Source organism: Micropterus dolomieu, linkage group LG01, assembly GCF_021292245.1.
Source record: "Micropterus dolomieu isolate WLL.071019.BEF.003 ecotype Adirondacks linkage group LG01, ASM2129224v1, whole genome shotgun sequence".
NCBI lineage: Eukaryota > Metazoa > Chordata > Actinopteri > Centrarchiformes > Centrarchidae > Micropterus > Micropterus dolomieu.
The window spans coordinates 37,682,544-37,700,602 of NC_060150.1; the positions used below are offsets into that span (position 1 = coordinate 37,682,544).

Below are 18,059 nucleotides of genomic sequence, written 5' to 3' on the forward strand. Positions count from 1 at the left end.
GCCTGCCTGTTGAGTATATGCTACTTGAGCACTTGAACTCAAGAAGAAATTAATCTGAATGCTTATTGACTAATGCTGCTAATCACATCCAGTGGAGGTATTCTCCTCCCAAGGAAATGATTTCAAGGGAAATGTTTTACTTGCATGTAAACACGGGTAACTGCTACCTGTAGATTGCCTCCAAGGTAAGAAGATATATTATAAATAAGCTGTATGTGCAAAGTAGTTGACATTCTGTGATGTAGTACAGTGTGCCTGCAGCACAGCAAGCAGGGCTTTATCAGCCCACTACTGTCTGATAACAACGCCACACAGCCACACATGTGCACACACATACTGCATCACTGCTCAAGGCCAATTTATTTTGCTCTTCCTCTTTGTTCATAATGGAAATGCTAGCTGCTAAGGAGTTTTTTTATGGGTGTGTGTGGGTGCTTTTTGCTTTCTCCATCTTGGTGTAATTTCTGCCTTTTTTTGTACTTATGAATGTGTTGGAAAAGATGTGGTACAAACAGATACTTTCTCTAACATCACAACGTTTTCATACTAATAGCAACATTCCCCAAAAGCCTGGTTGAGTCGTCAGTGAAGGCCCCGTGCAAAGTACTGTGTCATCCAGGAGTGTGTCCAGAGATATTTTAGTCACAGTGGAGCTCGGCATAGTTGAGATTGTATTAGCACATTAAGGGGCCACTAACAGAGAAGGATGTGTAAATTTTAGGTTTTGGGGCTGCAGATGATTGTTAGGGTAGAAGCCACAACTCAGTCTTACAATCTTGCCACATTGCGGGAGGTTGCATTACTCCATTGTGTGTTTCTGTTTTGACTGGGTTTTATTACAGGGGTGTGATTTCCTTGTAGAAGGGAGAGCTCCACTCCCACATTTTGGAAGGCAAACATTGCAGGCCATGGGAGGATTGCATACTTTTGTGGAAGCTCATTACAGATGTGTCTATGACCCAACTGTTGCCTAGGACCTTTTTTCCTGGAGATTTTATGTTAAGTTTCACAGACCTTAGATTCTCAGTTGCACTTTCGGCCTACTCCCTGTTTGTGCCTGTGACTGTCCACTCATTTGCAGATTTCTGTGAACTCTTGGTGACAAAGTAGTTAGATTAGTTTGGACTTTATTGAATGTCAGTGCCCGCGACCCTGTACGCAGGATAAGCGGTTGACGATGGATGGATGAATGTCAGTGTGTTGAAGGTAAGGGTACCAGGGCACAGTGTTCACATTCATTTAAAAATGCAATACTGTGAGAGCAGGCTGGCTGAGAGCTGAATATTTTACCCATAACACAAAGCAGCTCACCATCCTACTCACAAAAACACCCCCCTGCCTCGTTTTTCTCTCTGTATTGAGAGAAACCGCCACTCTCAACTATTCTCTTTTATGTCTTTCTCTCTTTGGCTGTCTTGTCCTGTCTCCTAGACAATCTTTCACTCACCAACTCACCATCTCGTCCTCTCACATTCACCAGCACCACCAACTCATTCTGTCACTCTCATGTCACCGCAGACTATTTCAATCAGCATCACCCTCTTATTTTTACTCTGCCCCCCCTACTCTTTGTGCTCCACCTTTAGCTTGTGTTCCTTTTCTTGCGCTTTCCTTACATCTTATCTGCACTCTCCTCTTTCCTCAGAGGCTGTCACTCTGGAATGTCTCTGCCCACTCTGAAGGTGATGCGTCATGTGCAGTGCACACAGTTTGAGCCTGCCACAGCCAAGACTTTGCACCACACCACAACAACTTGCTCCAGAGTCGAACCAGAAAGACCTTGTGTAATAAAGACAAATCTCAAGCACTTTTGTTACCCTCATTTGCAATTTCACCACAGTTTCAACCTCGGTTCCTCTATCTACTGCTCTTACAAAAGAATAGATATATGTGGTGGGCAGAAAATAAAGGGAAAGGCAGTGAGATGGTGGTAGGAGGAGACAAAGAAACATAATTAAGAGAGGGTAGGAGGTGATAAAGACAGGAAGAGTGATTTAAGTGAGTGAAAAGGATGTTGAGATTATAAAAAGGGAGATAAATGAAGACGATGAGATGTTTGTTAGAAGAGAAAGGACAAAATGATTTAGATGAACAGGAAAAAGAAAAATATTAGGTAAAAAAGAGAAAGGAAGACACAAAGATGGATGGGTGTAGAGAGGAGCTTGAAGGTGAAAAACAAAGAAAGAAACAGAAGCTTGGTTGATAAAATAGAGGAAGAGGCAGGGACAGATAGTGAAAAACAAAAACAAATGAAAAGATAAATGACTCAATGATGGATGGTTTGTTGAGACAGGCCAAATCAAAGTAATTACCAAGCACAATAATGTCGAGGATGTTGCTGGATTCTTGGTGGTTCTCAGAAGAGTTTCACAGCACCGGACCTGTAAGAAGTGCCGTGCAAAATAGCCCCCATTTATACTGTAATAATATATAAAAAATAAAGACTGAAATGTGAGAACCAATAACAAGAGGAGAGAGAGGAAGAAACACCGGAGATGGATTGTGGAGGGAAGGAAGCCAAAACACAAAATCTGTACAACTTTAAGTAGCTGCAGTACTCTAATGCACTGATGAAAATCTTTCTGTTGTGTTATTAGAGCAGCCTCTCGGTGGAAGGGTTTGGAGTCAGCGCCTTCAAAATGCACGCAAATGCACACACATTGCACAGTTGATAGTGGTAGGTTATCTCAAAATGTCCTAACCTTGCCGCAGTAATGCTGGGCTATTAGAGTTAACTGCTGACCTGTAGGAACTAGCATCGACAGCCATCTCACGCTCAGCATCCCTCTAAGCTCTGTGAGAAACTTTACACCCACAGTGTACTCAATAGAGTTTTTTTGACGACTGTATAACTGTGCACCATTTTGATTTTGGCTCACTTGCTGGGAAAATTATAATCAAGTAACTTGAGAAATTGCTACTAAGTTACTTTTTAAAATTTCAGATTCCGGGTTCAAAACGGTGCGATAGTGCTGCAGTCTGGGGGTTCAGTACGTGTGGAGATGGAGGGAATGCAGGCACACACACTGAGATAACGCCCCTTGTTTCCCAGATAAAGCAGCTCACTAGGCTGTCACTGGCCGGTGCTGAGTCACTTTATTTCAATTCAGAGCAAGCAGCCAGTCGGCCTCTCCTCTCAGCCCTGCTGCTCGAGCACTCCTGCAGCAGCAAGGTGGGGTGCACACCTCGACAGGGTAATAATTGCAGCCACACAGAATATCAAGCATAACTGCGATAACTGTTTGTCAGTTATCAAAGGCTTACCCAGATGACATGTTCTTGGTGTGATGTGGAGGAAGAGGCTGATTTCGATGAAACTGTTTAAAAGGTCATGTTCAAACTGAGCTGAGTTTCATGCTGACTTTCACTTTCATTGCCAAGTCACATGCGGCTCTAGACTGACTGTTTGAAAAGGTATAGTGTCACATGAAGTGGAGAATCAAACCCCAGGTCTGTCTCTGTTATTTTATTGTAGTGAGTCAGGGTTTGACTGTACTTTTTTAATATTTACAGAGTGGGGGTGGTTGCAGATGAAAATCCTGAGGACCCTTCTTTAGAGGTAAAAACACTGCATTGTCACTATTCAGTAATCCATATTTTATCCACTCTGTGTATTGCCAGTCTTTGCCCTTTCTGGCATAGAAATGTATTCAAGCTTAAACCGCAGTGAAATAGAGTAAAACCTTAAACTTTAAAAATGAGGAACTAATATTGGGATGTAAGCTGTGTTTTCTGCTTAGTTGCCAACATTACAGCTCTCCCCGCTGTTGGGAACTGAACAAAGTGAGAGAGCAGTGATTGCATTCAAAGACAATGAAACTTCATTTGCTTAAGAGCTATTTTTAATCACCACAGCTGCAGTGTGGTGACATTGTGAGTCCGTATATGTTTGACTACTGATATAGGATAGAGTTAGGGTTATGGATTGGAGTTTTTTTGCACACACAACACAACAAAATGTAGCATTCATACTGTGCATTTACAAGATTTAAAATATATCCTGCCATCCTCTCTCACTGACACATAATATGCTTCTACCCTTTAATCTTGGCTCTGTTGTTTATTATAACACTGCATGACATTCAAGCGAAGAAGAGGTTCAAGAGGAGGAAATGCACTTTTCCTCCCCTGCACACAGGACTTCTGAGTGTGGCTTTTTTGTTATGCAGGCACGTCCACACACACACACACACACACACAGACACACACACACACACACCCCTCCCACCCTACTGTCACTGCTTCCCAGCAGCACTCCATCCCCAGTCTTTCATCTTCTTATTTGACCTGACTCTTGTTCACACACTGTGAATGGGACAAGGTCTGGGCAGCTCCCTGGCATTATGAGGCCAGAGGGGCAGACAGAATAGGCAGCGTGACAGGTAAGGCTGCCGGAGGATCCCAGTGGAGAGGTGAGGCCGAGCTCCAGGGCTCTTTCTGATGGAAATTGATAAATGTAACAATGCCCAGAGTGAGAGTCCGCACAGGGACTACTGGGGGCTTGTCCTTACCGTAACAGGAAGGGATCTCTTGGGACTGTTTGAGAACAGGATTTTCCTCTTTAAGCACAGGGCCTGAGGTCATCGGATATGGCCCTGCTGACCATCCAGGGGTGCAGGTTTCCAGCATTTCCATTAACAGTGGTTCTCTCATGGCCTACAGGTTGCTACAGGGAGGCCAGACACAACACAGGGCCTGTGGTACTGTCTGGACAACAAGTATCCTTTCACTACTTTCCTCATCAAAGCACTTTCACATCTGCTTGCACTCACAATGGTTAATGCACTGGTCTGTGGAGTAGTATTATACTGTGAGTACAAGGGAAAACAGCAGAGTACTTCATTTCATGGAATGTGAAGAAATACCCTTATGAACTGTGATGGCAGTACAAACAGAGAGGTCAAACTGCTTTAGGTGTGTGGTCTGCTATAACGTATACAGTAAACATACTTTATGTGTGCAGCGGTATCAAAACAACATACATATGCTTATATTAGTTTTGTTAATATGAAATATCTGTCAGAATGCAACTATTTCCATTTTTAATTAACGTGTGGGTTTGTTTGTTTGATCCATATAAAATCAAGTTGTGGTTGTACAACCTTATTTATGTTAGCTTTGAAATAGAGCAATGCTTACTGTTTCCCTTGTTACCCATCTTTATGCTAAGTTAAGCTAACAAGCGCTAGTTGTAGCCTTATTTTTACCATTCAGACATGAAAGTAGTATTGACCTTTTCCTCTCATACTCTGTAAAAAAGGAAATAAGTATGTTTCCCAAAATGTCAAACTATTTCTTTAATGTAGCTACTATTGAGTACAGGGTGAACTGGATTCCTGTAAGCAGATAATGTAGTTAAATCATTTGGCAGTAAGAAAACAGTCTGTCCTCTGCAGTGGAATTTCATGCATTAGGTTTGAGCTAATTTAATTTGACCACTTAATGGCCTCATGACCTGGCCAGTGCTCAGTAAGGAGCACATAATTTTACTTTATGGACTGTCTCTACTGCAAAACAATGAGATGCAGGTCTTCTAGTGCATTCATACAGAGTATTAATTTAATGAACGATTGTGTTAAATGTTAATATATGCTCTTTTTTTTTTCAGAGAAGTGCATTTAAAGTGAATAATGGAAATATATAATTGGGCAATGTTGCTAAACCATTAACCAATGACTGGATTGGAAAGGCTCCAAAAGAGCAGGTTTAGCATTGTAGAGTAGGAATAAATGGAAAACAAGATCTCTCCTGTGACAACATGCATAGTATTCAGTCAACCAGTGTTCAACAAGCTTTTCCAGTAGTATGAGAAACGCGCATCATACTTTGGCTTGTTGAATCACGTTATGGCAACAAGAGTATGATACTATAATATAGAACTATGGTTGTCCTACTGTGTGGAGTTTGCATGTTCTCCCCATGTCTGGATGGGTTCTCTTAGGGTGCTCCGACTTCCTCCCACAGTCCAAAGACATGCAGGTTAATTGGTGACTCTAAATTGCCCTTCGGTGTGAATGTGAGTGTGAGTGGCTGTACGTTTCTATGAGCCCTGCGATGGACTGGGGACCTGTCGAGGGTGTACCCCGCCTCAACCAAATAAGTTTCTTGAGACAACAGCGACTATAGCCTCAGATTGCTCTGGTTATGTCTGCATTTGGTCTGCCCCAATAGATCTGGAGATTTTCGCATTGTTCCTTGCACGTCATCTCATACTTAATCAGACTGAACAGGGAGCATCTGTGAATAACTATGTCAAGTAAGTTCTAAGATAGTCGAAAGGATATTTTCATATATTATTGATTCGCTCTGTCTAAGATTTTGAAATATTCCTTAAGAAGTGCCTCTTCATCCTTTGTGTCTCCATGTCCCTTCTGCTGAAACGCCTCCTCACAACATGATATCACCACCACCACCATTGTTTTTGCAGAACAGTGTTAGATGAATAAATAGATGAACTCTGCCAAGTTTCCACCAAACACTGCGCTTCACCTCACAACTGAACGCATTTAAGCTAATCTTGGGAATAAATTGCAAGCGGTGTTTTTCTTTATATTTAGTGACAGAGTTTCTAATCAATTTTCAGTTCAGGCTGTAAAAGAATGTGAATGTGGTTGAATATATGGAGTTTGTAGCTTCTAAAAACCTTGCTTGAGACACTACTTTTCTCAGATCCGACAGCTAGTTATCACAATTACTGCCTAAAAGAAATAAAGAAACACTAGTTTTGAACTAGTGATAGGTTTTTTTCCAGTCCCTTCAGAAACAAGTCGAAATAAGACAAAGTCAAGCTGGGTGGGTGAGTGAATGGTGGTCTGGAGGAAGGACTCCGGGGCAAGTGGTCTGGGTGCTAAAGAATGGAGAGTTCAGGCGGACAGCCTGGGGGCTGGAAAGGGGTGAGGCAGGAGACCTCAGGCGATACCAAAGACTTTGATGCGCTGGGAAGCGGATGCTTTGTGGCGCTGGGCAATTGAAAAGCATGGTGCTGGTGACAGAGGCGCTTTCTTCTGGAGGGTTTCCCAGAAGGTGGCTCTAGGCGAGGAACAGGCAGGGAACTGGCTAGTTCTGTGCTAGCTGACTGGTCAACTGGTTTGAGGCTGTCTGGGTGCTGTTTGGCTTTAGAGCGAGGTCTAGCAGAAGAGAACCAGGGAGCTATATGACTGGGAGCCTCCACATCATCAGGAGCATCAGGGCTAGCTGGGTCCCCCAGAAAGAAGACTCCTGGGAAAAAGGTGGAATCAGGAAGAAAGCTAGCCTACGTAGGACAGACAGGATGAAGATGGGCAGGTAATGGACTAGCCAGCTCAGCATAAAGGCTGGAAAACAGCTAGCCTGAATCTGTATGATGGTAACAAAATCCACCTACCAGCACCTTTAAAGCTCACTAACATGTTATATCTTGTTTGTTTAATTCTTACAAAAAACCCAAAGTGGATTTAACAACAGGTCTGATCTTTTTTTCCTTTGGAGAGAGGCTAGGCTAAAGACATTTGCTTTCGTTGACCCACTTATTGCTTGCAACCTGCAACACAAATTTGCAATCTGTGTAACCATAGTAACTACGTACAGTATAACCATACCATTTGGCATAGTTAATTTGCACATTTGACAGAATGTGTGTAGATGCATCTAAATGTGAGAACAAGAAAGAGAGAGCGGGGATGAGAGAAGCCGTTGAAAGGCCCAGTCCTGGCCAATGTTTCCTATTGATAGAGGTGGGGGGCATTATGGCGAAGCTTTGATGTGGACCAGGTGAAAGGAGCCTCAGCCTGGAGACTGCTGCCAGGTAATTGAGCTTCAACTTGGCTTGCTGGTGTCTCATCTTAAAAGCATACTGTGCTGCTGCTTCCTTAACCGTTTCACTGTCAGCCTGGCTTTAAGGCTCATTAGGACAAACGATTTACCCATAAGCACAGATTGTGACGGACATCAAAGCCTGTTTGATCTTTCCAGACTGTGGTTTCAGGGCTGGCAACCGATGTTTTTGTTTTGTCTCTGGCAACACAGAGGCCACCCGTGTTTAAGAGACCCAGGTTGGCTGTATTACATGGTTGGCTTGGTCTCTGGATGAGTCTGTGGTGTGACTTGGGATTTAAATCTCTGTGTTTGCTATATTTATGGGATACCACAGCAGCAAGGGATAAACATACCATACATAAAGTAACAGTTAGAGGGAGATGGCACCAATTGCAAATATGTGCTCCATTGTGTGTAATTGTGTGCTGTTTGTATTATATTTTTGGATTTTTATAATTTATGCATTACAAGCAGCCTTTTATTGCTGTAGCTGGTGAGAGTGAAGCTATGTTTGTTGTATTTACTTTACATACTGTGGGTAGTTTAATCTATAACAATGTATTATATTTAGAAATGATGATTTTAGTCATAGGTAAAATCTGAATCTGCAAAGTAACTAGTAACAGCAGCTGTCAGATAATAGATAATATTTCCCACTGAAAAAAAAAAAGATCCATCCATTACTTTGAAATATAGGGAAACAGCTATTGGCTTTCCTGCCAAGAACTAGATGAGAAGACTGATATCACTCTCATGTCTGTTTGTTAAATATAAAGCAGCTAACAGTCAGTTAGCTTAGCTTAGCTTGCAGGAGGAAAAGCTAGCATGGCTCTGTCGAAATGTAAAACATTTTTTAAATGAAGACAGTCCATCTTCATGTTTGTTCTTCTTTATTTTGTTCTTTTAAGTGTGCATGTGTTCTTTGTTGCACTTTGTTATGTATTTCCTTGTTCTCTATACATACTGTATATAGTAGCATAAAACTGGAGTAGTCAAGTAAAGTACAAATGCCTCAAAACTATACTGAAGTACAGTAGTTGAGTAAATCTACTTGGTTATTTTCCTCCTCTGATAAAAGGTTGGGAAAAGGTGACACGTAGGAATGAACATGCCGTGATGATAGCTGAAGCAGCTTCAACCCCCACACAGCTACTCAGCACCTTTCCCCCCACTCACACACACACAACCTGACACCACTGTGGAGCAGAAAGCAGCTCTAGCAGTTATAATTACCATCGCTGTCTAGTATTATGCCAGCGTGGAACAGGAGGACATCATGCTGACGTGAAGACAACTCATTCCTGCAGGTCCCAGGGAAGTCATTATTCCCCCCTCTTCCGCCTCTTTATCCCCCGCCCTCTTTTTCTCTCTTTCTCTTCTTCATTTGAGACATTTATAAATAAATCCTTTTAGCTGGCAGAATGGTGCCCATAATTTCCACCTCTTGCATATTGCTGATAACAGCTCCAAAATGTAAGAATTTGATCATTTTCTTCTTTGTCTTTTGTGCTTATGCCAGGGGATTGTGTATTTGTATGCCACCTCTAAGTCCCACATTATTCATTATAGGCTATGTGGTACAAAGGTTGCTTTCGTCCAGAAATTATAGGATTGGTGAAGTATTGTTTTGTCTTTTTCCAAGGCACAAGGAGAGCAAAGTGTGAACACCTGCAGAAGGGCAATTATTAATCAGAACTGGATTTTTTTTGCAACTGAAAGCTAGCAAGTATGCTGTGATTTTTAATGTAATGAAGAATAGATATTGAATTAAGTTTATTAAAGATCAGCTTTCATGAAGCTACTGTATGCAGAAAGAGGTGTTAGAGGGTGTGTTATATGTCATTGTTATTATAAAGTGACTACCTACCATCACAGGTCTTTGTTGATGTGAGCCCGCAACACCTTCAGGGGACTTTTACCACAACATCTGGCATCCAAAAACAGCTTTTTCTACTCCTGCTCTCAACATTGATCAGAAATGTTCTTGCCTGTACTACCTTATATCAACACATTTAGAAACCAGTTCTGATCTTGCCTCTGGTTTCAATCAAGTGCAAAACTGACCCATCATGCCTGAAACAAGATAACGCCCCGTTTGATACGTTTGAGTTAATTATTATTTTTGTCTCTATCAAGCCCTCTGCAGTTCTGCTCTAAAGCCTGCTCCCTCCTGGAAAGGCTTCTTTGTTGCATATTTTATTGTGGGCTTTTATTGCTTAAGACAACTACCCAGCAGACAAGAGTTGGTGCATGTATATTAAATATGCTAACAACTTCTGGAACAAAAATAGCACAATCACCTAAAGCTTGAATGACTCATTTTCAGCTCTCTGCAGTATGTTGAAAATGGAAAAACAATGGCATGTAATGCTGGCCTTAAAAGGGGAATAGTACAGCCCAATATAACTGCATAGATAACCATTTTAACATTACATTATGTGGATTCAGTGCAATAGTGTGGGTGAAATCTAAAAATGGCTGTGTCATTGTTCAGGTTCTCACTCTGCTGTGCCTGGTGGAAGTGAGGCAGTCCCTGCTGTACTTTATATATCAATTTTTGTGTGCATGGAAACAACAAGAAGTCTGGTTCGAAACAGATTACAAGAGTGAGATGTTGACTGATGTGTCTTGTGTATTAGCACATGCAGTGTGACAGTGACTGGGATATTTAAATAGACAGCAGTCATCTGTACAGTATGTTCATGGAAAAAAAGCAAATGTTCCATAGTTATAGTTCCCATTTCTAATATATCCTGTATGAAAATAGTATAGATGTATGGATGTGTGTATGACTCACTTTAACCCATTGTTTCTAGCATAGTTGCTGGCCTCTGGTTTCCGCTCCCACCCTTAAAACAATAAACATTCCGCTAAAATCCTTGGGCCCCATCCAAAATTAACATACTTATCTGAGCAACTACAAAATGTTACAGCTTGATCTTCTGAACCTTTATGAACCCTCTAAAATACATCAGTAAAGCAATGCAATTAAAAAATTCACATAATGTATAATCTCACAAAATGTGCCACTAGTCAGATGGCTGTGGCTTCGAGCGGCTGTGGCTCAGGAGATAGAGTGGGTTGACTGTTAATCGGAAGGTCGGCGGTTACTGAACTCCAAATTGCTCTTGGTGGCTGTTCCACCAGTGTATGAATGTTAGTTTCTGTTTGAGCACTTAGGCTCAGTGTGTGAATATAATGTAATGTAAAACCGCTTTGAGTGGTCGAAAAGACTAGAAAGGCGCTATACAGAGCATTTATTGTGATTCTGCAAAGATTATTACAATTATAACTTGGTGGCCAGAGATCAGATTTGGAATGGGCTAAAAACAAATCATTTTCCTGTCATTGACACTTACACACCTTTGCCACCATGCCTTAACAAGGTCATAGATATCTAAAGCCGCTGCTGACACATTGTGACCCTCCGCTGACCAACTCACTGCCAAAGTGGTGTGGGTTCTTTGCCAGACTCTTCGGCAGCCCCCATGCCCAGAACGTAAGACTTCCCTTGTGTTACTACATACTGTGTATACTCTATCTTCAGAGAATAGAAAGAAATGCAAGTTATCAGTTATTATTTGCTACTTGCCATTCAGGATGAGGAGCAGCTGTGTGAGACGGAACCATATACCTTCGATTTGGACAAAAGCGAGAACCAGCTTGTATCTATAGGAGGCGACTCTGGATCCGAGCACTTGGAAGACCTGCTGGAGGGAGACCTGGGCCTTGGCACAGTTCCAGCTCCCTCGAGGGAGGCCTGAAGTTCCAGGAGTCACTTCTAACCCCAGCTTATCAGCCCCTGCTGCCCCGAGGCGAAGGCCCTTTCTCCCACAGTGAATGGGGTCACCAGCCAGGGCATCTGAGAGGAGTCGACCGGGAGTCAGAGTTACAATGGCTCCCGAAAGGTCACTCGCCCCCATTGTGCTGACATGCATGCAGAGACACACTTGCAGAGGGAGAAAAAACAATTACGAAGGCCATTGCTCTTTCTGTTACTCTGCTGATTTTTTTCTTGGCTTACTCCAGTTTCAAGGAATTTAATAGCTGAAGGAGAATGATTAATCCTGTACAGTTTAAGTGCCTAATGTCCAACACAACCAACGAAGTGACAATGAAGTCAACGTTGACCAGCTGACATGTGCACACCGTGCTCTTTTCACCCAGCAAGCAAATTTATAATGCGACAGTTCCCGTGAAAATGCAACATGTTAAGTCACACATTAATTGCCATCAGAGCAGCTTCATGCTAATTTGTTACATAACCTCTTGGCTTCAAGCTTTAGGGAGAATTGCTCATGAACGTGATTTTGACTGAAAGCTATGGTATTTCCTTTAATCAGCTGAAATGGTATTTTCATGCCAACTTTGCTTTTGCTCTTCCCCAACTCCTTATTAAACTTTTACTGCACTGTTTTCTGCTGCAATCCTTTTAACTCATTCAAATTGTATTCCCCTGAATTTATTAATCCCTCATCTCCCGCCACGTCTTGCTTATCACTCTGCGGCTGGCTAGAATAACTCTAAGCATTTGGAAAAGTACGTGAAACTTCTCTATGGATTTCCTTTTGCCGCTTTCTGAGTGCATCATTATAAATCTCAGGGCCCCTTTCCCCTTTATGTGAAGCAGGGTGTTGTGTACTGCACAAATCCAATCTGTGAAGGTTAGGCTTTGTGAATATGCTGACTGTTTCTGTATTAATAAAGCCATTGTCCTTAAACTAAGGGATTTAACCATTTTATGTTTTGCATGCATGGCTACGTCTATGGAATGCTCTTCTGTTTCAGTTCTCAATTGCTGAAGCAACATATTCTGCTTTGTTTGTGCTGTTTGAACTCAGCTGTTCTGAGCGACAGCCTTTCAGTCCCTAGATGGAGATGCTCAGTTTTTAGTTCTATCCTTAAAGGAACGGTTCTCCAAAAAACACACACAACAATCTTGTTAGTTTTGGTGTGATTTGCAGCTATCACTTGAACAATAGGTCAGCCCAACACAACACACTATAATGCATGTGTTCAGTGATGCTCAAAATATCAAAACATTAAAATTTAACATTTGAAAACTCAGTGGCACATAGGACTGTTCCTCCTGTTGAACTATAAACCTTTTTTTCAATGTGTTCATTGAGAGCTACTCACTGCTGTACGCCCACCAGCTACAGCATCAATCTCTGTGCAGGAAGAAGAAACTGCTCACAACAAAGTCTTAACAACTTTTCTGTGTTTTAGGCTCTTTCAGCATCACAAACCAAATGTAACTGAGCTGTTTTACTGAAGTGAACTTTCAACAAATCACATCGAAATCTGGATGGTGTATAAGGAAAATGTAATTTGTTGTGCTTTTCATTAAGCGTCCCTTTAACTTTTAGGCCTATACTTTTACCATTTAAAATTCATGTATTTACCTCTTTGAGACATTTCTCAGAGGTCTTTAAAGTCATGCTGTCACAAAATTTAAACTGGAGTCCTCAAGTGACTTATAATTACTTCCACCAGCTAATGACTACAGTTTTCCTGACTGTTACGAATAACATTTTTATGACACATACTTAAAGGTACCCTGTGGAGTTTCTGACCACTAGTGAAGTTACATAGCAATGATCTACAGGTAGCAGTGAAGCACCAAGAAACACAACAATGCACCAACAAAGGCAGGGAAGAAGAAGACTGCCAGGAAGTAAACCCTGATGCATGTTTGAAATTTATGATGGAGGTAGATCTCAAAGATACAGTTGTGAGAAACACTGAACGTAAACAGAAACTTTGTTGACAAAAAAAACTCCACAGGGCAGCTTTAATTTATGTAGCAAAGAGCAACACATATGTTACATTATTCCAGCACAATGGTTCTCAAATAATGAGGGAAGGCACAGTGGTGCATAATGCACTTAACTAAGGTATGCCATGAAACATCTCATAAATACAAAGAACAAAAGTATTACTAAAACTATATGTAATTCAAAATACATAGTAATAGCATGGTAGTTTTGTTATTATCATATTGATTTAATTTAGTGGATTTTATTTTATTTTTAAGCGAACCTTGCCTCATGCACCAGGTTTTGAGAACCACTGGTCCAGTGCGCATGTTGTCGATCATGATTTTTTTTGTACAGCAGTGCGGGTTGTTCAACACAGATGTGTACACTGCCTTGTTAACTGTGAACTTTACTCAATGCAATATTCCCAGATCATGTGTTTTCATAAGAGCAAGCAATTGTTAACATTTGAAATGGTAGAACAGACTGCTTACACCTACACAGAGACTCTCCAGCTCCAGAGCCATGACATTGTCCACAGTGTATGATATAATCCTAAAATTATTTGGTGATAAAACAATCTAGAAATAGCTCAAATAATATCTGAACTACTGCTGTTCAGATGTAGCTTACTCATCTATGGCACATCAACAAACCAATGTATTGATTGTCTCTGACTGACCAGATCTTACAAATAAACATTAGCAATGAGGTTGTTGTTTTTTTTTTTTTAAATCAGTTCTTTGTTTTTCTTTCAATTCTCTATTTTCACAATTACAGACAGTATGGAGACTCAAAAAAACAGTTTTAGTTAAGATTCTGAACATTCAAAAATAACCCCAAAACGTCAACTTTGAAGTGTCATCATAACAAGATACAGGAATTATACAGTTGTTTTTTTTTGTTGTTGTTACAGCTTCACTAATTCAGTCAATGCTCGTAGGCCTTGCATTGTCAACATCCCAGTATAAAACAAGTCATCCCTTGAAATATCACTGCAATTCAACTGAGAGAAACATGTTACATTCCAAATGTGGCCAGTGAAGCTCCTTGAACATCTATTTAAAGTAAAGCTATAATTCCACAATAAGAGGAAACGGCACTCAATGCAAAAAGAACATTAAATTAAAACGTCTTTGGTGGTGACAACATTTTCACAGTTTGGAGTGTGTCATTAGTGATTTGCTCAAGTCCTTGGCCTCCCCGGCTGTTCTGACTCTTTCATACCCTAAAACAGACATGGAATGGTGGCAGTAGTCCTCCACTTGTTTGATCTGTTGAATGCTGAGGACTGTTCTCCATGCACTAGCAGCTTGTGTGGCATTCCTGGACGAGACTATGAATGGCTTAGAGGATGAGCTGGAGCCGCTGGTCATGTTCAGCGCAAATGACTCAATGTCATGGTTGGTTGTGAGGTTGGCAAAGTGGTACACGTTCCGCAAGGTCTTCACTGGGTTCTCGACCAGGTCCTCGTACCGCACGGCCATGTACTTCCCCTTCAGCCATCTGGGTGGATTCAAGGCAGTCCTCAAAGTCCTGGACGTGCGGTCACAGATCACCTCCATGGCTCCTATGGAGTGGTAGTCTGAGCCATCCTTCTTGTTGGCTTTGTGACCTGGATCCACAAAAGGTATCCGGCGAAGTTTAGGGTCCCTGCTGCGGACCACCTGTAAATTCTCCCTTATCAGACCATGTCTGGATTTGATCCTGGAGTTGGCAACTGCCCGTGGGTCTCTGACCAGGTGTATCACCTTCAAATCCAAGGACGGATCCTCCATGAGTGGGGCCAACACGTTAATGTCCAAAATGCGTACCCCTTTAATAACTATAGTGTTATATTTGAGGCACTCCTCCTCCAACAGTCTAAGGCTTTGAGGGGGGCACTTTTTACACACCTTATCATCCACCATCCCCACCACGTCTTTCCTGTAGGCTGAGCAGAGAGGATAAGAGCACACCACTTTGTTGAGGGTGGCCCCAAACAGTCCCAGGGAGGTAAAATTCTTTCCCCCGGGGCTGTTGTAAAGTTGGAAAACAGACAGATCACAGCGGTACAAGGAGCTAAGCATGTCCCTGGCTGCCCCTTGTAAAGACACTGCATCACCCGGGTACAATTTCTGCCAGATGTGCCACATTGGCTCATACAAGAAGAACACTTCAGGATTTTGGTTAAAAAGCTCCCCGAAAAAGGACGAGCCAGACCTCCAGGTGGTCAGAACATAGATAAGCTGTCTTTTTTTAGCCAGAGAGGGCCTGTACAGGAAGCGAATGTCAGATCTGCCCTGATAAGTGGTGCTCCTCATCTGATGGTTACACTGCTGTGGCTCTTTAGTCCATTTATAGTTAGCCAAGTTAAGCATAGTGAGGACCAGCAGTAAAAAATAGGCCATAAACAACACAATCCTCTTCCTGCGGAGGACTTTCATCACGATACCAGGCTGTGCTATTATCTTGGTATGATTCCTGTAGGTTTTAAGCTTCCTCCCAAAGCCAGCATCCTTCTCCCAAGGCGCTGTCAACTTCAGTGGTTGATGATATTGTTTGCCTCTCATCTGTACGTTAGGAGAGTGGCTCTCACCACTGGACAACGCGCCTTACATTGACTGTGCACCAAGACGCTCTGCAGGATGTATGCAGCCTATACTGGGAAATGATACCGGGTTGATACAAGCTTAACAGGAAATATATTCACCGCCAATTAGAAATCCACAACACGATATCCCCGTTTCACTGCACTGCGCAATGTTCTTCATAAGAACAGCGGATGAGAGGAGCGTTCAAGTTGTCCATAGCGAGCGTTGCAATGATTCTGTGGATGGCCCGTGTTCAAAACAAAAACGAAGAAGCCTTCCTCATCGCAATAGACGCCCTGTTTGTCCATGTTCAGCGGGGGCATCCCTGCGCAGTTATCATCTGATGCATCCTTGTAAATGCAGCCTGGTTAGATTCCAGCACCGCAGACAATAAAATCGTCACGATTTGGCGCGTCCGCCTGGAACTCATATCATTCCGCAGCTGCCTTAACGGACCAGTGAACGATCGGTTTCCACAGTTACATCGTTTGGTGAAAGATTCCTCCGTTCTTCCTGCTCCTCAGCTCGCCCAACTAATAGAAACTGGACTGATTCAATCAGAATACAACGGGAAAGACCCGCCCATGGAAGGTCTATTGGCCCACATTGTGACGTCGTGCGTCAGCGAGCTGCGACATTGGACGTACTGCACGTCTGTTTCGTTTCAGCAACGGTAGAGTGTGGGAAATAACATCATGAACTGCGCTCTTGACACTACGCTCCACCCTTCCTTTAAGACCTACAGCTGCAATTTATTTTTACAGGATGCTGATAAGACAAACGTCACCTCACCGATCCCCACAGTCTTTTGTTTAAACTCATCTCTTTTTTAAGTTTAAGTTTCTATTAAGAGTCCTGACTTGACATTCCTAGAAAATCCCCTAATTAATTAAAAGTAAAGCACCATACACACATCACAACTAAGTTTGTACCTATTAGAGTTCTACAGAGACATTGTTTTTGTTTTGTTAATTGACTGTATTGGAAACAGTCAGCAAAAGTGACAGCTGAAATCTGACATGTGACAGCCGGTCCCCAGGAACTGACAAGAAGCAGGAAGGCCATGTGTTCGAACAGAGGAAACCACATGCTCTGCAAATTGAAAACCATCTTTCCTAAGAGGCTTGCCAGTTTGGGATTACAGCCCTGCACAACTGAACAGAACAAAAGAAAGGGGTTGGGCCATTTGACCCCTGTTCTCTCTGGGCCTGTAACATCATGATTGTGATTTAGTGAGTTTCTGGTAATATTTGATGATTTTATTGTGACCTTATTGTACCGATATTATACATCTTGCACCTCCAATTTTTTTTTTTACTATGTAGCTGTAATGTGTCTGTTTGTATATGATCCTCCAAAATTACACAGTGTTGTTTTCTATGAACATATCTGCAACAGATGAAGTAAAGCTGTGTGTACTGTAAGTGCTTTTCATAAAAGCCTGTATGGGCTGGATTATCGGACTATACAGTGAATAATTACTCTTCATGCTCTGTAAAGTGTGCGGTCCCTGATCTTTCTATCCCATAGGTACTCATTTTGTAGTGCTTCAGCGCGGGTGTTTACAGTACCAAACCTTTGTGCAGACTGCCCTCTGCTGGAGCATAATGTTTCCAATCAAGACAATGACGGACTTCTCTCATTCCTCTAAAAACTATTGACAAAACAAAAGGTTTTTGTTTTACATTAGCAAAGCATATAGGCATTATTTATGTAAATGATTTATCAACATTTACTGAACAATTGATAAAAATGTTGCCAGTTGAAAATAATTTAAAAAAAGCACTCAGCGGGAATACAGTTTCTGTATTTGGCATTCCTTGAGCTTATAAGAACTAGTCACAAAATAATTTTAATAGACCTATATTTTTATATAACCTTTGAGTTTGAGTAGGGTATGAAAGAAAAACTGTTCATTGTTTATATCTGCAAC

General features: G+C 41.8%; 2 protein-coding genes across 5 annotated transcripts in view; one reads left to right on the forward strand and one right to left on the reverse strand.

Moving 5' to 3' along the window:
- The window catches only part of LOC123982815 (sodium/hydrogen exchanger 9-like), a 97,094-nt gene extending 84,579 nt beyond the window's left edge, over positions 1-12,515 (forward strand). For 3 of the 4 annotated variants that reach the window (XM_046068713.1, XM_046068687.1, XM_046068704.1), the window contains 4 exons: positions 3,514-3,559; positions 4,663-4,718; positions 11,188-11,293; positions 11,394-12,515. In XM_046068713.1, coding sequence (XP_045924669.1) covers positions 3,514-3,559; positions 4,663-4,718; positions 11,188-11,293; positions 11,394-11,558 — 373 coding nt within the window. In that variant the 3' untranslated portion in view covers positions 11,559-12,515. Of the gene's footprint in view, positions 1-1,645; positions 1,808-3,513; positions 3,560-4,662; positions 4,719-11,187; positions 11,294-11,393 lie in introns of those variants that run through there. The other variant, XM_046068698.1, reaches the window with a different exon arrangement.
- Positions 12,516-13,571: 1,056 nt separating this feature from the next.
- LOC123982850 (carbohydrate sulfotransferase 2-like) lies at positions 13,572-16,681 on the reverse strand. Its single transcript, XM_046068758.1, has one exon. It carries the CDS (start codon positions 16,103-16,105, stop codon positions 14,708-14,710), a length of 1,398 nt encoding a protein of 465 aa, XP_045924714.1. The 5' UTR covers positions 16,106-16,681; the 3' UTR covers positions 13,572-14,707.
- Positions 16,682-18,059: the final 1,378 nt, after the last annotated feature.